The sequence below is a fragment of the Pseudomyrmex gracilis genome, unplaced genomic scaffold (genome assembly GCF_002006095.1).
Source record: "Pseudomyrmex gracilis isolate BER0280 unplaced genomic scaffold, ASM200609v1 scaffold_20, whole genome shotgun sequence".
Classification (NCBI taxonomy): Eukaryota; Metazoa; Arthropoda; class Insecta; order Hymenoptera; family Formicidae; genus Pseudomyrmex; species Pseudomyrmex gracilis.
In genome coordinates, this window is record NW_018020604.1 from 319,297 (window position 1) to 340,502 (window position 21,206).

At 41.9% G+C, this 21,206-nt stretch overlaps 1 protein-coding gene across 11 annotated transcripts; it reads left to right on the top strand.

Annotated features, from left to right (window-relative positions):
• Positions 1 to 163: 163 nt before the first annotated feature.
• LOC109851776 lies at positions 164 to 21,174 on the top strand. 11 transcript variants are annotated; one of them, XM_020422193.1, is made up of 15 exons: positions 164 to 548; positions 674 to 858; positions 6,573 to 6,688; positions 6,802 to 7,001; positions 7,138 to 7,608; positions 7,746 to 8,253; positions 8,340 to 9,444; positions 9,532 to 9,876; positions 9,963 to 10,336; positions 10,474 to 10,764; positions 10,924 to 10,959; positions 11,504 to 11,673; positions 15,596 to 19,253; positions 19,326 to 19,874; positions 19,978 to 21,174. In XM_020422193.1, the coding sequence occupies exons 3-15, from the start codon at positions 6,591 to 6,593 to the stop codon at positions 20,072 to 20,074; spliced, it is 7,902 nt and encodes a 2,633-aa protein (XP_020277782.1). In that variant the 5' UTR covers positions 164 to 548; positions 674 to 858; positions 6,573 to 6,590; the 3' UTR covers positions 20,075 to 21,174. The 11 variants fall into 11 exon arrangements, with proteins under 11 accessions (XP_020277782.1, XP_020277781.1, XP_020277783.1 ...); XM_020422192.1 differs by lacking the exon at positions 674 to 858; XM_020422194.1 differs by lacking the exons at positions 164 to 548; positions 674 to 858 and adding an exon at positions 903 to 1,450.
• Positions 21,175 to 21,206: the final 32 nt, after the last annotated feature.

A 21,206-nucleotide genomic window follows, 5' to 3' on the forward strand; every position in this document is an offset into this window, starting at 1 on the left:
CGACCGTTGAAATTTCTGATTGGTCGAGAGCATTAGCGATCCAATACATCGCTAGTTCTGATAAAACTCGTCATCGGTGATCTGGCGCCACAATCGTCGCATCCTGGTTACGGCCGTCCGTTCCCGGCGTTCACGTCCAAAATTAGTAAATAAAGACGATGGCAGCGTTCGAGATGTTCGCCGTGTCGTCGCCGTCGTTGTCGTCGTCGTCGTCGTTCCGCGGATGGTGCTCGACAACAAAATGAAGTGGAAACATGCCGCGCGTCTCCCGATAATTGAAGAAATCTCGGGAAACGTCGCCGTGTGACCGGCGGCCGACAAACTGCGAACGTTTTTGTTTTCGCGTGTGCGCGTGAAAAGGAAATTTTGCGGTGCGGTTCGCGCTCCGTGTTCGACTTGGTGGATGATATACTTGCTCGAGGATCGCGAGAACGGACGGACGGACGGACAGTTGGATGAAACGGTGGAGAGAGAGAGAAAGAGAAAAAGAGAGACCAGAGTGTAAGAAAGAGACGAGATAATTCCTGCTCGAGAGTTCACACCGTAAGGTACGAATTCCCGCTATTTTTAGCCGGCCCGCCGCGGCCGGCATGAGCATGTGTGCATACGTATACGTGCGCGCGTATGCGTATGCACATATTCCTATTCAGAGCTTTCTATCGTATCCCTGTAGATGAGCGAAACGTCCGAGACAGATCTTATCCATTTGCGGCCGAAGAACATACGTGAGAGAGAAAGAGAGAGAGAGGAGAACGAGCGAGGAGAGAAGAGATGATTGCAAAACATTTAGCATATGATAACCGTGATAGTGCGCAAAAGTGAAAGTCGCAAGCAGATAGAGAATAATAATTTAAAAAGGTATCGGAGAGAGGAAGGAGCAGTAAAATCGACGACGTAATTTTAATATTGCATATGTTTACGCGCGTACAAAGATTGTATTATTAAGTGAGGGATGTAAAAATACTAGCTGTAGCGATGTTAATCCCGAGCTTTTCTTGCGAACGAGTTCTCGATTTCTCGCCGTCGTGGGCGTCGTGCGACGATTACCCAACGATAAAAGAGAAGCGAGAACGCGCGCGAGTGTGTGCGCGCACACGTACGCACGTACACGCAATTTCTATTGTATACGCAATCGTCAAGCTCGAAATCGCGCAAACTTTCCCGTAAATGGCTTATATTGACGGGGGAAAAGAGAGTTTTCCTCCTCGTATAGTATCGGAACGCTATTTTCGTCGACGAGAAACCTACATACCGTGTAGCAACGACGACCGTTCATACGTACTTACGTATACACGTGTGTACATGTGTGTGAGCGCACGTTTATTTGACCTGATTGACAGTCGGATTCTTTAAGTGGTTCCTCTCTCTCTTTCTCTCTCGTCTGTTCTTGCCTACCTCGCGAAAGACGCGAGGGTGTAAAGAGGTTGTCATATATACACGTTGTACATATGTAAGTTGTACATAGTACGTATGTATTGAGTGTGACCCAGTGAGGCTATATAACGTACACTGATCACGTGCACGCAAATTTGCGGAATGACAGAATTTCCAATAAGAGCACTTCGGAGCACTCTCGTCGATGTACTTATCGGTAAATGCTTGTCTTCTCACCGAGTGCATTTTTTTTTTGAAAGTAACCCGACACTTAATCGCTCTAGGTTATATTTAATTGTTTCGGATAATCGGTCAATTTTGATTAATTGAAGAAATGCGATTAATTTAGTTGGGAAATTATTTCATCACACAATTTCGATCAAACAATTAATGTTAACTCTCTGCAGAGAAAAGACAATTGCGCTGTAAGTGTATATTCTGTTGAAAAAAAAGAACTCGGACTTTGAGACGTTCCTTGGAATATTGTGTGCTACAGTCTCTTTTTTAATTTTATCTTTTCTCTAGAATCTTTCTAAATACAAATCTGTTTTATCTTTCAAATGATAGACAAGAAATTATTTTGATTTTATGATAAGAAAAAAGAAAAAGAGAGAGAGAGACATCTGGAACAGCACCGTCTAAACGATTTTATTTTGCCATGTTGGCGTCGAGGAAAGAAACTTGTGAGAGCGCATCTCGTGCAAGTGCAATTCTGAACCACCTACGGACTCGGACGATTTTATCGCGAACACCTGAGAATCGTTTCTGGATATGTGACATCGAGGGAGCAACGAATACTAATAATAATACATGATGTGAATCACAACGGCATTGATTCAACGACGCGTCATGACGTCACGGTTGTAATCTTTAAACACGTCACGCTCGAATAGACTGACCTTTGTCGGAGAGACTGAAACGGAAAGAGAGAAGGAGGAAAGGAGAGAAGAGACATTGTGCGAATGACCGTGTTAATCGAACGGTAAATTTGTAGCATTAGTCACACATCGTCGCGAAGTCTTTTACACGACTGTTTTACACGGAAAGAAATGCGTGTGAATCACAATTTCACGATAGTTGAACGTGCGATCGCGATTGCGAACTCCGCGTGCGAACACGCTTTATTCAGAGAAGCGTTCACACTTCTCAATTAATTGTAACGCGATGTCGGTCTCACAGCTTACTTGTTTACGGAAAGAAAACTAGAGCGTCTAACAAGAAGTTTTATTTCAGCTGATATCAGCAGTTGAAAGAAACAACTTAAACACACGATAAAAATTACAGAAGATATCTATGCGATAAAAAGTAAGGCGGTGAGAAGTGACAAGGCGAAACTTGTCTCCGCAGAAGTTGCGTTTTGTAGCGAACGTTATTCGAAATCAAACAACTGTGTTGAACGCAAGAACAACTTTGACGTCAATTTCCTTCATGAAAAACCGACCGGAAAGCGATTGAAGAACACCGCACACAGCACGTGGAGAAATGGAAGGTTCATCATTAGGATGTCACTCCTCGGAGGTTAGCACCAGGAGGAGGCTGTGCGGCCTGTTGCCGCGGGTCTACGCGCCCCGCTAAAAATACCGTAACACACCGCGAGCGAGCAAGGCGAGGCGAGTGTATCGGGAGCGGCATCGCGCGCACGTGCGCGCTTCATCGTCGTCGCGAGTACTTTCCGCTGCCAATCGGTGGACACAAATAATTACTTTCACCCCGCGTTTCCCTCCCGTCTCGTCACACACCCTTGCACGCGCCCACCTCCGTCGCCGCGTCTATATCCGCTCTCTGTGTGCGCGTCGTTAACAAGAAAAAATAAACCCAACTCGGCTTCTAATCGAACGAGCGTGTCGATCGTTCACCTCGTTAAAACGATGAAATCGGATTAGCGACAACACGCGTCGACCCTCTCGATACGGACGTACGGAGTGGAAGCCAAAGAAAGATGTTGAAGTCTGTATGTTCACGTCTAAGCTTACGTGAGACTACAATTACCTGCGGACAATGTGTCTGTGAAAAAAAAAAAATATTTCTCAGAAATTTTACTCCAAAAAACTCTATTTTGCGATCAGAATACGTCTGAGTCTCTAATTAGATCCCCGGTTTTTGGCGAACATTTAATATTCATCTGCGCAATTTTAAAAATATCGATACGGTTCTCTCAAAAACTCTCGAGTAAAGAAGGAGCAGCTGCAAGAATTTTCGTGCTCGTAAAAAGGCATCGTCGATCTTGTTTCCTCAGAATACGGTCTTCCTCGAACGCGCAGGACACCTTCTCGAGAACGCATCGGCATGTTTATCGCGCCTGATGGAAATAAGACGGTCTTGCCAGCTGCCGCTCATTTTCTCCGGACGTGCGCGCGACGTTTATAAGATTCACGTTAACGGAAGACTTCTTCTTTTCTGGCGCAGTCTCTTCCCGTTGGCAAGCGAAAGCAAAGACATCCGAGAAGATGCGAGGGCGGAGATTGCTGGGCGGGCGCATGAATGCAACAAGTCCTGAAATATGCAGACGTACATCGCGCTGTATCTACACACCGGAACACATCTCGCTGTCGCTCTCAATGTAACCGGAAGACTGTCTCTTTTGTGTTCTCTCGCGCGATTTCATGCCCGTATCTCGTCCGGGTGTGTTCCAGAAAAACTGGAAAGTACCGCGCGAGCTAGAAGAGGTGGATTATTGAATTCCGAGACCGAGTTCTCTGTCGAACGTACGCAGACAGTTTTTCTGCGCATAAAAGAATGGCCAGAGTGCAAGTGGAATTTTTTCAATAAGAAGATGACAATAGACGGAACGCAACAATGCGAACGAAACGTTTCTTGAAAAGAACGTCAATGATGTAAGATAAATTGTTCAGCATAAAAAAAAAAAAATGTAGCAGTAATTTTGCACGACGCTAAAAGACATTCTTGCAAATGTATGCGAATTGCCATGACAGACGCAAAAGAAATTTACAGAGAAATTCGTGAAAGATAAAATATGTTTGCACGATATTATGTAAATACGTATAATAATAATTCATAACACACATATAACACGCGCGGAAAATAGAAGAAGAGAATGCATATTCTCAAGGCAAATGGCCAACCTTGGACTTCTCTAGAAAATTCGAACATATTTTCGACAACATTAAACAAGCATAAACCATTTCTTCAATTACATTTCCATAAACGAATAATGTCATTCATTTATTTCTCATTATCGATTATTGTTCTGTAATTTAGTCATTTGTAATTGAGACGATACGTGTAAGTTTGGATTATTAATGTCTAATCATGAATTTTTATACCTTGTACTATCTCGTTCAAAGAGAATCGGTTGTTCACGTCGGATATATAATTTTACAATAATTCTTTTTTTAATTTTATATACTTTTTGACAGTTCACATTTTGCACGAGATTTGTCTAATGTGTGTCAACATTTTCCGCGTCACGATGACACGCCACATCGGTTTCATTCACCCTCGACGAGTCACTCGTCGTCACTCGCGGGGACGATGCATCGCCACACATTGCGTCGCGTCGCTCCTTGAGACGAGGCGCCTGTTGAACTTAAAACGTGGGCGCCACACTCAAGCCAGCCGTTATCCATATCGTTGGTGCATTAATAGCCGTACGACGAGCTATCATCGTTGTCGGGCGAGAGCTGCGGGACCCGTCTCGGGGAACACCCGCCGGGAGAGTCTCCGTTCAAGTGGAGAATTATTTTCTTTCGGACGGACCTTGGCCGGGTGCAACGGATGCCGTCGTCGTGGCAGGCCAATAAGAATGTGCCGCTCGCCAATACCAGCAATTAAGAGACTCTCTTCCTGAAATACCTGCACATCGCGAGTGATTCTCTTCTGCCTATCTAAAAAATCAATTTTTTTAAACAAGAGCTATTAATCNTTTTTTTTTTTTTTTTTTTTTTTTTAATATTCTGCAAAACATTAATATTTCATGATTTTTGCGGAAAAAGATGAACTGCGAATTAGTTGATGAATATTCGAACCGACGATATTTGTCCGACCACTTCAGAAACATATCGTATATTTGTCCCAATGATTTATTTCACGCTGGCGAACGAACTTGTCGCCGCTTTGACGAAATCGTGGTGTAATTTATGCGGCGCTTAGCTATTTCGGCGACGAAAAATTTGCTTCGCAAGAGACAACGAAAGACGATCGTCGCGTCGTCGGTCAGTTGGCTCGCGCGTTCGTACCGTCCGGCAACAATTACGTCCCATTAATCGCTCGAGAAATGAGATTAACGACAGTCGGGATGTAGCGCGTATGTGCAGTCTCGCGCTTACAGTGAGATATTTTGAATTACTTCTGCATTTGTCAAAATATTGAGCAATCTGGCAAACTTGAAGAATCTGTCCGAAGAATTTAGAAAATTACTGGTCGAGAGAGTCTCCAGTGCGCGCGTGTTGGGGAAGACAAGAAGATGCTGAGAAGAAACCCACCGACGACGGGTCGACATACACTGGCGTCTCGACGCCCGAAATAAACTCACCGCATTCTGCTTCACTAACTCACTCACTCAGTTACATTCACACATACATTGTCTCTCTTTCTTTCTCTCTCTCTCTCTTTCTCTCTCTTTCTCTCCTCGCTCTCTTTCTCTCCTCGCTCTCTTTCTCTCCTCGCTCTCTTCTTTCTCCTCAACCCTTCGGTGCCGCTTTTATTTTCTAATGTAAGACCGGAATGGACTGAGATGGCGATAGCTATTCCTCGTCGTTGTTATCTTCGTTCACGAGGGAGTAGGAGCGACCGCGCTTATGGTTCCGCCTGGAAGACAGGAAGCGACTGAAAAAAAAAGAAGACGATGATGAAGGAAAGAGAAAGAATCGTGCCGCAATAACGTCTACGTCTTTCGACTCACTCGAGTGAAATTAAACCTCGCCGTCTAGGAAATTCATAAGATTTTTAACAGATTCTATTACGAGACCGCTTTTAATTACACGCGTACGTGGAACGTTGATTAAAAAATCTAATAAATTGAAAAATCGTGAGATAAATGAAATGCATTGTCTTCCCGAGCAGAGGATAGAGAGTTTGATTGAACGATAATACGTATGTGCATGTGAACAGTTTCAACACGTCTTAGAATATTTTCGAAATATTCAGGAAGTTTTCCTAATGATAAGATACAAGAACAATAGCAATTATTATTACTGTGATATTAATATGTGTGTGTCAATTTTAATTTTTTTTTCCAGGCAAATAACGCAGACAAAATGGTTGTCGGAGAAGCAAATATATACAATATAATGGGAGGGATGGAGAGTACGGGTGGTGTACGTCTCCATAATCACAAACGAAAGCTGAAACAAAGGTATGTGACGCCAATAAGCCAAAGAGTCGCGTGCTTAATCCGTTTGTATACGTACTTACACGTGTATGTATGGTTTCAAGAGAGAAAAAATTAGATACTTCAAACTTTTGCAGATTTGACATAATAAAGAAACTAGGTCAGGGCACATACGGTAAGGTACAATTAGGAATAAACAAGGAAACTGGCCAGGAGGTGGCGATAAAAACAATCAAAAAATGTAAGATAGAAACGGAAGCAGATTTGATCAGAATACGGCGAGAAATACAGATAATGTCGAGCGTTCAACACCCGAACATAATTCATATTTACGAGGGTAATGTTTGTAATGTGTGATCAGTTAACAAAGAATCGATTAAAGTTTTCTGTTTTTTTCTTTTGTAAAAGTTTGTATTATTTTTTTTGTTTTTGTACGAGTCGCTCAGCATTAAGATTGATCAATTTACTTCTAGTATTCGAAAACAGAGAAAAGATGGTGCTAGTGATGGAATACGCAGCGGGTGGTGAATTGTACGATTATCTGAGTGAGCGCAAAGTTTTGAGCGAGCACGAGGCTCGTAGGATATTCCGACAAATAGCTACCGCCGTTTTTTACTGCCATAAACACAAAATCTGCCACAGAGATCTGAAACTCGAGAACATTTTGTTAGACCAAGTTGGGAACGCCAAGATAGCCGATTTCGGTCTTTCGAATGTGTTCGACGAACAGAGATTGTTGAACACGTTCTGCGGCAGTCCGCTGTACGCGAGCCCTGAGATCGTGAAAGGAACTCCTTATCACGGACCGGAAGTGGACTGCTGGAGTCTAGGTGTTCTGCTATACACACTAGTGTACGGTGCTATGCCCTTCGACGGGTCTAACTTCAAACGGCTAGTCAAACAGATCTCACAGTCTGATTACTTTGAACCCAAAAAGCCATCACGTGAGTACGGCACATGTTATACACGATAGCTACGTAGAATAAATTTCTATAGAATTCTATTTTTCAATTCACGAGAATTTTATAAACAGAATATCGGGTATAGATAGTTAATTTTGTACTTGTGTTCTTTGCTTTAGCCGCTTCACCGCTCATAAAGGAGATGCTCACTGTATGTCCTGGCAGACGTGCCGACATCGAGAGAATTTGCACTCATTGGTGGGTGAACGAAGGCTACGAGCAGAATTGTCTGGATATCGCCGAGGATCTGGCAGCTCAAACTCCAGTGCGACTGGATCTGCTGCTGTCGTTGGTGCCGCAATCGGCCAGTGCTGAAAAGCTGTTGGTGGGCGATCAGCAAGCGGGTGGAGATGTTGCTAACAATATGTCTTCCGAGACGCTAGTACCTACCAGGTGCCATTCTGTTGGTAGCTTGATGGAGCTTGATCAGAATAGCTCCGATAGAAGAATAAGGGAATTATTAGAGGAGGAACCGAGATCCTCCGCTGCCGGAGATGCCAAGAGAAAGCTGGAGACAACACCGTCGATGGACGAGACGGCCGCTGCGAACGTGAAGAGGAAAGAGAAATCCAAGAAAAAAGAGAAATCGGATGAGAGAGAGACTAGAACGTACAGATCTTCGTCAAGGTAGATTGCTTGTTTTATTATTGATAATTAAACTTTAGTTTTATTGATAGATAAAGAGATATAATGTCGAAAAATATAAATTTCAGGCATCATTCAGCTCCGATTCCAAACTCTATATCCGAGGAGGCGATGGAAGTGGATCCTGCAGTCACTGTTCCTGCAAGTAAGACTGTTGACTTTGATAAAGTGGAAGGTGCGGCAGCTTGTTTGGAACTGATCGAAGAATCAAAAGAACGATCACCAAGCAAGGAGAGGAGCAAAACTCCGTTGGTAAGTGACTATAAAGAGCCATATGAACAAACAAAGTCCGTTGAGAATGTTCAGCAGACTTACGAGGTCAATCAAAAAGCTAGCAATGAGGACGATAAGTCTCAACAAAAATATGCCAAGTCTCCTAGCAAAAGTTTATACGGAGACGCGAATATCGCTTCGGAAAACGCAAATAAAATAGCGAATGAAACGTCTAGCAAGAAGCCGGACGTTCCAGAATCAAAAGTGCCAAATGAAAACGACACTAGTGTCAAACATAATAAAGCGTATTTGCCGCAACAAGATGCGCAAGAGTTAGAACCAACGGAGAGCGATTTCAAAAAGCTCAAAGAGAAAGCACTCTCTTTGGACTATGAACAGTCAAACGAGGTGGCGACTGCGCCCACCAAACCCGTCGAAAGACGGCGCTCGAAAATATTCGAGACCGCCGAGAAGTTCAATCAGCTGGCGTCTAACACAGAAAATGAAAAACCTAAAAAGATATTTATTCCTGGCGTTAATGTAGGAGGTGCGAAACGAGCTTTCGAGCGTAAGGCGAGTCTATCATCGATACCTACACCACCCCCTGTGAAAGCAAACGCGTCTAAAGTTATCATTGATGTACCAACGGACAAGAAGAGCGAGAAAGATGAGCAGAAACAAACAGCGAAAAGTCAGGAAGCCGCGGAAGAGAAATCGGATAAACGAGACGAGGCGAAGAAACGCGCTGTTGATATCATTACCGGCGCGATTGGTAAGCCTCCGATGCAAAAGAAGATAAACGGTTCACCACCAATATCACCTCTAAGTCCTGATTCTAAGAAACTCGGTCTGAAGATACAAGTCGCGCCGAATGACGTGCGATCGGCCACAGTGTCAGTCTCCACGCCAACCGAGACGAAATTCGCCTTCGATACCAAACCTACGCCACCGGAAGCAACTGTAAGTATAAAACTAACGCTGTTACCAGTATACTAATTATTCACATGGTCGGCTGGTATTTAGTTCTTCTTTTACTTGTTTTTATAGATTACAACCGACATGACAAGTGCCGAAAAAGCGCAATCGGAAGAAGAACCTAAGAACCTATCTAGCAAAATGGAAATAACATTGAAGAGCGCAACGTTGCCTAGACGAAAAACAAGCAAAGCCGAGATTACATTGTCCGGAGTCAAGTCGCCAGAGCCTGTGGCATTTAAGTCTGAAGTAGAGGCTAAAATCGATGCTTTTCAACCACTGAAACTGCGCACCCAACGATCCGAAGTGGCCTTCCCAGTTGCCGCTGCGGTGCCCCATACAAATAGAAGTTCGAGCTTAGAACCGGAAGGCAGATCTAACGCCGCACAACCAAGAGAAAGAATCATACCTATTCAAGTATAAAAAAACATTGTTATATGAAAAATATATTTTTATCGTTGTATACTTTTCACAATAACAAAATCGACTTTTACGAAATATAGGTGGAGACTGGATCTGAACCTATGCAACACTCGTCTACTCCGCCACCGAAACCACCGATGTCTCAGAAATCGATGTCTCAACGATCAGGTTCTCTGTCCCGTCAGTCGACTGCCGATTCAGACACTGATAGCGCTCTCGGTTCTACCGTAGGACCGGAACCGATTAGGAAGAGTCCCAGGGAATACATAATTCCCATTGCGGTGGAAGGCGGCGGTTATGTTACTCCTAGATCGGGTAGTCTAGAACCAGAAAGCAAAACCAGTACACCAACAAGTACAAATCCGCCGAGGTCCCGATTCGGCAGACCGAGGAGAATGAGTTCTCTCTTATCGGATGCCAGCGAGGACGAATCGCCATTCTCATCGTTACACGGGTACACAAATACATAAGTACATTATTCATTCTGGTGGTTTATTAAGTTGCGATTTTACAATTCGTATTTTAATGTCCCGGCTGTCATCATGAATAAATAACTTGGAATGAATTTAAATTGTTTTCTCTTCAACACAGTGACGATTTATTGCAAAGGCACATGCATCGATTGAGGAGCTCGCGACCATCTAGACAGCCGTCTGAGCACGCCGACAGTCTGTCGTCCGGCGAGGACGATGATGACGACGGTTTTGAATTACTGACAGCTGAAAATCTGTTCTCGACGTTACTCTCGAGAGTGCGAAGCCTGACACAGCGTCTCAACGTCGACGATAATCGTTCTGGCGGATTTCCAAGCAGCAGACTATTCGGCAGACTCGGTTCCCAGCCGTCGCAAGCGTTTTGGGGTCTCAATAAGCCGCTGTCCAGGTGAATACGCGATATCAGATACTTTTCTTTTTTAACGCGGAATTTTATATTTGAAATTTATCCTGTATTGAGAGTAATTTTAACGACGATATAAATCGATTATTTACGTATTTTAAAAGTTTAATGATGATGACTTTTTTTTATGCTTGTCTGTGCAAGCTACGAGAGCTATGTCGAAACACGGACCATGACTACGTGAGTCCAATTGTTCAGAAAGAAATTGTAATAGAAACGTAGTGCGCGCGCGAGCCTGGTAGCCTTCGAGATACATAGTAGGAACATACGCGCGTCGTTTAGTAGAACGATAACACAGAAATCACAATTGGACACTCGCTACGAGCAGGTTAAAAGCTAGATCACATATTTATATACGTGTACATGTATCTGTGCCAATCCGATTTCGTTCACTTCGGCTTAACTATGTGCCACATCAGACAACTGAGAGTAGCGAATACACGTTGTGAAAACAAGCAAGCCCAAAATATTCTTGCAAATCAACCCGCATAGGCTGACACCTTTTGCTTCTTGCCAACACCAGTATTGAGTTCGCCTTCATAGAGTACGACTTGTTTTGCACTCTTTGTCACGTCGTCGAAGATTTTATGTCGAATGTGATTATCTCTCGCTCTTTTGTTTTATCTATTTCCCTCTTTCAAGTGCAAAGACTGTATCAAAAATACTTTTTTTCATCTTATATTAGCGTATTAGTAACATTTCTTCGTGTTTTCTGTGCATACAGGCGGCTCACCGAATCGCAATTTAAACATTCTTTGAGCCGTGATGCGGATGTGTTTTCGAAGAGAGACTCCGCCAACACCTCTAATCCCGGAACTCCAAACAGTCCTGGAACGCACAGTACACCTTCCCGGGACAGTGTCTTTGAAATCGGAAGCAATACATTGCCAAGAGGTAAGAGGGTGTAGTACCGTCATTCTGCAATTTACCGTGGTACCTTGAACGCAAAATCATTAAGTAGATCATGTTTATATCATTAAGTAGATCATGTTTGTGAAAGTCGTATCGATGTAATTAGAATTGAGTACAAGAAATTTTTCAAAAAACGATCTACTAATTGAATCGACAAGGTCCACCGCAAATTGTATACGTACGAATAATTTAATGTCGTAGAATGTTGACTCGCGCGTCTTTACAGAAGCTAGTTTTCACAATTTCTTACTTAATTTTTTTCTTAATGTTTTATTTCATAGCGATTATTTAGATTTTAATGACACGTGGTATATAAATGAGAGAAAAGTATGCAAATCACACAGATGCAAAAGCTTCTGTTAAATCGCTGTAGTCATCATGCTATTTTGTCACTGGTTAAATTTATTAGCCTTGTGAGAAAATGCTGGATGGTATTCAGTATGCATCTCCTAGTACCTAGCTGTTGTCGAGTCGTTGATAGACAGAGCACATCTTTTTGTTTACTTTTACCTATTGTTTTTTTTTCTCTTTTTTCTGTTACTTTCTTTCCAGTAAGTTTAATTTTTTTTGGATTTCTTGCCTGACAATGTTTTGCAACTTTTGATACTAACACATCATAGATTAATTATATGGTTCATGTTTGGCACAGTTGGGTAAATTTATTTGGAACAAGAAGTTTTTTCTCATTTAAACTTTTTTACACAACTTCGCGTAGAGAATTTAATTCGTGCTGAGTAAACAACGTTATGTAACGTGAATTCATTTTGAAATGATATAACTTGAGAATAACCTTGAAAAGGAAACATAATTAATAAAGATAACAAATTTTTTATAATCTTTTTTTAGATCCTATATTGTTAAAAGCATGTTTGCACGATCCATTCCTTTGGGACGACCTACCTATTAATTAATTTTTTAATTTAATTTTTTTACATCACTTTTGTTCAAATATCAAATGTCATTATGCGGGATTTCGCGATGCGGCGTTTGCAAATTAATATCGTTCGTTTAATACGACGTACGCGTATATGTTTGAACATTACAATAGCTAATAGAATAACAGATACAATTTGTCCCCGAATAAAACGACATAGAATAAATTGCAAGCTCACTTTGCCTGACATAGAACCTCGTAATAGTGCCATAGTTGTTGCGATGCACTGCTGCCGTTGATTTCTATTATTTTATAACATCGTAGTAGCAGTTTCTCAATTTTTTTTTTTTTAGTTAAGTAGTGTACACTAAACTTTGGAGCATGACTGCACACATATCCATATACATTATACAACAAGAGTTTCAAATCCACTATCCAGAACAGAAATCCATATTTAATTCAAGTTTATGCATTAATTTACGTCTATCGTCGACTCTTCAATCAGTAATCAAAATAATTGTTTGTTAGCATTCCCGTACAATTCGGAATTAAGTAAAACTTTCGATTTTCTTTGCCTTTGTGACTCAACTTGGATAACAACACAGGGACTTCTAAAGATATCTTTTTTTGTTTGTTTGAAAAAAAGAGAGAGAGAAAAGTTTTAAGTTTCAATTTTTGTGGATAATATATATACATATATAATAGGTAATTTTTTTGTTTTCTTATATAAGTTCTTTTATGTGTATATATATATATACAGTAACAAGGTAGAAATATGTAATTTTTTAAAAAATATTAAACAAACTTCTTTTCTAATTAATAAGTGTTTGAAATGTAAAAAAATACAAGGAAGACCCTGTTGAAAGATACATGTTAAAACATCGAAGGCACATGTAAACGGGGAATTCGGTCAATAAGTTAGCAAACAATTATTATCAAAAATATGCTCTAAAAAAAAAAAAAAAAAAAAATCTACAGTGGCGTCGTTTTGTGATACGTTGATTGACGGTTTTCTTGACGGTTGTTGCAGCGACCGTGCGAGTGACTCTACGTAGGCGGGCTGACGGTAATCCCCAGTAGACAAACCAAGTTAGGTACTAAAATATCTGTATGCTTAATTCAAAGTGTATGTGACGCCAATAAAGTCACACGCAGCCTCATTGTATCGAGAACAAAAAAAAAAAGAACTTCTTGCCGTTCGGTCACGCACATTCGTCCGAGATATCTTTCTCGAACGTGTTGTTATACTTCATCACTCTCCGTTTGATGCTATCATAGAGTCTACGATCATAAAGATGCGCCGGCAAAACAGTACAATTTCCGAAGAGAAGACAGGACATTCGCATTACGATGGTTCAGTTGTGTACGCAACGAACGTAAACTGTTCGGAAAACAACATACACCTTTAACACTTGTATCACGTGCGTTTTTTTTTTTTTTTTGAATGAAACTAGACACATCCTGTTCGCGAGTTCCTGTGAAAAACACGGGTTATCTTTGGTATGATTTATTTCCGAGACAGAAAGAAAGAGAGAGATAGAGAGACAGTGCAAAAAAAGATGTGTATATATATATATATTTGCATATATATAAAATAATATAAAAGAAAGTATAATATCTAGAAAAATAAAACGCGTATATATACATTTTAAAGCATATTAAAGCAATATTCATATGTGATTAACGAGGTGCACATACCGATATGTAGTCTTACGAAAATCAAACGTACTTTGGAAGCTCCGTTGACTTTTAACAACTTGACAATTGCTGTGACAAGTGTGTGATACGGCTATTGGAACAAATCATACCGAACCCGCTCGCGAGGATCGTTGATAGATAAGTTTATTTGTCATGTTCTAAAATCGAAAATAACTTTGTTATGCGAGAGAGAGAGAGAGAGAGAGGGAGAGAGAAAGAGAGAGAGAGAGAAAAAGAGAGAGAAAGAATTTTTTATGTGACACTGTTAGCAGAATACTTGCTAGATACTAGCAAAATACTTCATAGAAAAAACAAAAAAATAAATATAAAATGTATACTTGCAAGCGGAAGCTAACCCTTGTCTGAGATGGCTGATATTTGTTGTGTTTTTAAGAGTTTAAATAACAGCGTTTTTATTACTTCACCATTGTCTCCGCATGCTTTGATATAATGCACATATATATATATATATATATTTATATATTTATATATATTGTATTTAATATACATATATCCACTGTGCACTACTTCCTTTCTCCTACGTCTACTCATTTAACATATTGTGATTTAGGAGCGTATTAAGTGAGAGATGCACATGTATACATATTTATTTTAGGAGACATAATTTTAATATTATTATTACCAACTGTATATCCCCGTTATATTTGTTATTTGAAGTCTATAATTCTGTTTCCTCCTGATTATGTAAAAAAAAAACGAATTCGTTGCATGGTCACTGTTAAATGAGTACACTTACAATATTTTCTGTATATTAATAATCTATATACATATATATATATATATATATACATATATATATAAGAAAAAGAAAACACAGTACGTTATATATACTGCTAGTACCTATCGTTGATGCATATTTTCAGAGTTGTTATTTAAAATATGTGATCTCTTTAAGACTAGTTCGAAATCTCTTCCACTATTCTAAGTCATTTAACATCCGTATAAAGTGTAGTAGTCACGTTTAGAGAGCTTCCATGACTCGAAAATATACATCGACATGCGCGAGTGCAGTCCGCACTCCATTGACAGCTGGTATCCGTTTGAAAGGACATCCGACAAAATTTTAAAAAGATAGAGAGAGAAACGTTTCATTTTATTTATTACATTTTTCGACAGATTTTATAAGAAAGATTTATGTATGTAAAAATAAAGGAGTGTAAATACCGATATTGTGTGTGAGTATTCTTATATACACATCCTTGTTAACAACAATGAAGTATAATCCAACGTTGCCTACACGTACAGACACGCAACACACATGAACACACACGCATGCGGAATGTGCATAGACCCTGTCTCAATTGCTTTCAGATAAAGTAGAAGTGCACGAAGAAGAAGAAGACGTAAAAGCGGAAACGACGACGCAAATCAGAAAGGAGGCGCAAGAATCGTTGGAGCAGAATTTCACTCCCAGCTTGGCGCGCAGATTGAGCAGACAATTTATCGAGCAGACCCGACAAGCGGTGCCGCGCTCGCCGTCCATGCCGCGTGACAACAGTCGATATTATCAGTCGCCAACGAGAGAGATGTTCAGTTTGATGGGTACGAATGAGATCGCGAAACGATCTTTCGATCAGACCGAATACAGAGGCAGATCACTCGATCGAGGTATCAGAAGGACCAACAGTCTGTTGGAACCGTCCAGATTGGACAGACTTGAGAGACATTCTCCGCGAAGAAGCATCAGTCTCTTCGAGGATGACGACAACGACAAGCTGCTGCAGTCGTTGCCGAAACACATAATGACGCTCGGTCGGAAATACAAGGAATCGGGTAGACGAGACAATTTCTACGGTTACAGAACGGACAAGATCCAGGAAGAGCCCGGTGACGACGCGTACATGTTCACCTGCAAGGAGGACATCGATAACAATGCGGAAAACGGTTCTGTGTCGGAAAGTACGTCGTTATCCGTGTGCAACTCGAACGCCAATCTGATTGAGACCACCACGTCGAGTGTATCGGCCAGATCCTGCGAGACGTCGCCAACCGAGTCCTCGTCAAATGTGGGCGATTACAGCAAGTCTGACATCTCTAAGAGTTTTGAAAGCAGGCTGTTAGCGGCGGAGAACCTGATTAAGGAGTCCAAGCTGAAAAATTTTACCCGTTTCAATCCGAATCTTAGTTGTAATTACAAAGACACGGACAAGTGCGACAAGGAAGCGTTGATTACTTCCACGGACCAGTCATCGGCCAACTCTGTTGCGTCCAAGAGACGCAGCTGCATCCCGAGTCTCAGACTACGTTCGGTCTCATTGACGAGGGAACCGAGCGTGAGCACAGATCGCAGGAAATCGTTCGCCAACACGCAGGATGCGTTAACTGGCAACGCCAATCAGGAGAGATCGATACTGAGCAAATTCTTCAGAGGTGGTAGCAGCAACAAAGAAGTCGATCCTAAGGACAGCAACAAGAGTCAGAAGCCGAAGCAGCATCGCATCTCGCGTTTCCTGCGACCGGATTTCTTCGACACACCGCGGGAAGAGAGTCAGTATGTGAAAGAGAAAGAGGCGCAGAAAGCCGCGGAGAACGAGCGGCGGAAGTCGCGATTCATGCGACGGAAGAGCGAGAACAAGGATCGGAAGGATGAGAAGATCGAAGAAACGAAGGAGGAGAAGATCTGCAAGGAGCAGAAGAACGAGATAAACGCGTTGCAGAAGGACAAATTGGACGTTGCTGTTACCTCTGAGAACAAATCTTCCAAGAATGAAGACAAGGAGAAGATCGAACGACAGGGATCGAAGAGCAGCTTTCTGCATACGCTGGAGAAGAAGTTGGAAAGGTTGCGTTCGAACGACGAGACAACAAGCGACACAAAAGCAGTGACAAACGGCGGTATTCCCGGCGATCAGAAGGAACGCGGATTTCGCGAGTGTTCCGCACCACCTGTCGAGTGTTCTGTAGATTCAAAGCCGACCGAAGTGAAGCGAACGTTGAGCGTGGAAGACGTGACAAAGCTCGAAAAAGTTACTAAGAACGCACCGTCGAAGGGACGGGTAACGTCTGTGCTGGGTCTCTTCAAGACGAGCTCAGACGTGAAGCAAAACGCGAGCAATAACAGCAGATCGCAGAATGTGATCATGAGCAAACTGAAGAGAAGTCCTCCCAAGAGCGTCAAACCGACCGAGTCGCTTTCGGAGGAAGACGCGACCGGGACGAGTAGAATACCAACGAAATCTGCCAGAACGGACGGCAAATCAGCGAAGAAGATATCGGAGACTAAGAGATCGCCGGAGAAGAGCGAGAGTAAAAAATCGCCGCCTAAAGAGAAATCGAAAGAAAAAGAATCGGTTGTTAAAGAGAGAAAATCTTTAACGGAGAAGCAACCGAGGGAACTTAAAAAACCGCCGGAGAGAGTCGCGCAAGCGGACTCGTCATCATCCGCGGATAAAATAAAACCGGCGAAAACCGAGTCGGCGACAAAATTGTCGGACGAGTCGGAATCTTCTTCGCAAAACGTTGTGGCGGACAATAAACACGTGGAATCTGTCATTAACAGCGAAGAAAAAAAGCTATTGAAAACCAAGAAGAACATCAGTTCTCTGAGTAAGAACGAGTCGGTCACGAGAATCGACAAAGGCGAGGAAATCGATAAGAAGATCAAGAAACCGGTGAAGCCGAAGGAAGTTGCGGACAAAGACGAGGCCAACGGCGCTAAAAAGAAGAAGTTTGTGCGCGTAGTGAGGAAAGTCGTGAAGAAGACGTCTGACAGTTCCGAGAGCAAGTCCGAGGAAAAGGAGAAATTGTCGAAACCGTTGGTGAAAAAGAAAATTGTCACCGCGAAAAAGGAAAAGAGTCCCGAGAGCTCGAATGTGTCCACCGCGCTCGAATCCATCACCAAATCATCGAATGTTCAAGAAACGTCATCCGCCAAGCCCGACAACGCTGAACGTATCGCGCAAAATACGGTATCCAAAGCTGATGTTGCGGGAAATCATGCTGCATCGTTCACTTCCGATGCCGATATATCGTCTACGGATCTCTCGCAAACGTGTGCTGTGCTTCAAAACGCCTCGAGCTCTTCTCAGAACTATGCGAATCACGTGATTCAAAACGGTGCGGTATCTTCATCCGCTCATTCCTCGGCTTCCGCGGCTCAGCAAAACGTTTCGAGCTCCAATGTCAGACAGATCAAACAATCAGAGCAACAGCGACCGAACAGAGCGAATCTCAAACTCGATCTGACCAAAATACCGCAACACACGTTCAGACACACCACTCCAAAGAGAGACTCGCCCAAATCCGGCTCACCTCCCAAAGCGAATCCCGCTATGTCTGCTGGATCACCTAAGACGGATGTTCCTGTTGCGGAAAGCGGTTCTGATAAATTGATGGAATGTCTGTCAAAGATGACGCATCACGCCAACATCACTGGCAACAAGATAGTCATTGACAAGCCGTTGCGAGCGAAGGACGTCGCCGAACTCAAACGAGAAGTCACCGAATGCGCCACGATCATAGAGAATCACATAGAGTCGCGTAACGATCGCGCTATTCCGCAAAATGTCGAGACGACCAACACACGCGAACCGATAGAAGATAAGAAGACGAAAGAGATCAAAATAGATCCTCCCAAAGAGATCAACGACGTAGATAAAGTAGTTAAGGGACCGATGGAGGATTGCAACAGCGAGATGTTCTCGCCGGAAGAGCCGGAAAGCTTCGATTCCTGGTCGATCTGTTCAGCCGATCTGAATCACAATCGCAGCGATCTCCATTCGCCACAATTGCACTCGCCGACGTCGCCCTCCTACTCCCTCTTCATGCGCGGCGATAGCTCGGAGTCAATAATAGACCGAATACGAAGACGCAGTTTCTACTCGAGATTTAACGATCGAAAGAGACCGTCTTTGACGGCGCCGCCGCCGGGAGTGAGCGTAAGCACGACTCTGCCAAGAAGGTTCAGCTTCAACAGTCCTAGAGAGAGAGAACGCAACAGGTATTACAACTATGGGATTTCCAGGACGAGGTAATTTATATTCTTACTTCTTTTGTTTTCGGCAATTGTTTTTTTCTCTTCACGAAGTACACATTTTCTTAGGTCGGATAAAAATTACGGCTTGTACGGCGACGAGATGTCTTGCAGAAAGTCGCCGGTCGATCGTGAAAAGTATGACACACTGAACGCGTTATCGTACGATCATTACGGCACCAGCTTACCGTCTTCTTCGCACGACTCTCTCAGAAGGTACGTGCGATCACCCACATTGGATCTCACTGCCTCTCGCGCCAAGTATCACAGCACGGATATAATCGCGGGCAACGATCTCGCGAGCTCGTACAAGAGCAGAAGTACGTCAGCTATCTTACCAAAGAAATACGGCTCGACCGTAAGCGGTCTGCAGCCAAAAAGCGTCGAATATTACGAGGAAATTCTGTCGCCGAGCAATTCTGATTATCTGACGCCGCGCGACACCTGTCGATCGCCGCTGCTGGACGATTATCTGAGCAAATGCGAAAACGGATATCATCACAATGGTAACTTGGACCTGCCGCAGTACAGCAGTGACAAGCAGAGGTCCTACGTGGACAAGATGATGGATATAGAACTCGGCGAAGGAAGTAGCAGACTATTTGACGAACAGAAAAGGTATATTGTAACGAAACAAAAACGTTAGATTTTGTTCTTTTTTCAATTTAAAAATTTGTTTTTTTTTTCAAGATACGATAAATAAATTTGTCTGTGTTTTCAGAAACCAACGAAAGCAACGTCTCGCAAGTGAAACGAGAGACGCATCTTCAACAGCTGCGGATATTCTATCGAATCTATCTGTTACCGAACAGAACTGATTCTAATTCAGACAGAATAGTTTTCTAAACGATATTATACCGAACGCGTCTTACTACTTGTAACGATTTTATATAAATGTAGATTTATTATACAACAATGACTCCAATATAAAAGTGTCTCGCGCTTCTTTTGTCAACGATATGATGTAATAGTCACGTTGACGAAATAGTCGCGATGGCATTAAACGCGAAACAAGAGAGAGATAGAACGTTGTTGAACATTGCGATTCTAAATGAAATATGCACTCGAAGCTATTGGAAAGTATCGCGGAATACGTTTTTTAATAACAGAAAGTGATTTGTATCGAATCGTCTTTTCTAAACACGGGATAGAGAAATATATATTTTTGGCTCCAATATATATTTATAGAAATATAAATATACAATTCGGCAGCTATCATCGAATTATTATCACGGACAGACGTTGCAAAGAGAAATCTCGTATTATAATATAATAACTATGATATAATAATTTATTTCGTTGGTCTATAACTCGCGCGTTCGAAAGTGTCAACTGCTTTTTCATCAAATCTGAATCTCGTGTGTAAATCGTTTCTTTTCGTGACAAATATCTCCTTACCGCTGCTATAAATATTTGCGATAAATTGCTTATAATCGCCATTTGTGTTCACAGTGTGACATGAACAAAAATGATTTTTTTTTTTTTTTTTTTTTTTTTTTTTTTTTTTTTTTTTTTTTCATAGCTTTAAGTAAGTCCTTTATATTTTCGTTCGTTTGTGTTTAGCTCTGCGAATAAGTTATCACACAGGAAATCATTCACGGCGTTGTTTATCAAAGTAACGAATTCGTTCATGTAACAATCACTTCTCGAAGCAGCGTGATGCTTTAGAGCGCAGAGACTTAGAAGAAGAAGAAGAAGAAGCGAGGCGCTTTAGTTCCTTATACACGAATATTGCCTTATATATTTATGAGAAACATTTTCGGTTGATCGATCGGAAATCACGAGAAGAAAAAGAGAGCAACGATGTTATTAGAAAAAAAAAAAAAAAGGCCTGGAAAACCTTTGACTGATCAGCCATGGTCTTCCGCTTGTTATGTATGTGTTTTCTATTGATATACATATTTTAAAATAAATCATAATATACTCTCTTCAAGTAATCCTTGAAATTAG

Coding starts and splice junctions, on each gene's coding strand:
- LOC109851776 (XM_020422188.1), top strand. CDS start 2,857: ATGGAAGGTTCATCATTAGGATGTCACTCCTCGGAG. Junction 9,445..9,531: donor CTACGCCACCGGAAGCAACT/GTAAGTATAAAA, acceptor TTGTTTTTATAG/ATTACAACCGACATGACAAG. Junction 9,877..9,962: donor AAAGAATCATACCTATTCAA/GTATAAAAAAAC, acceptor TACGAAATATAG/GTGGAGACTGGATCTGAACC.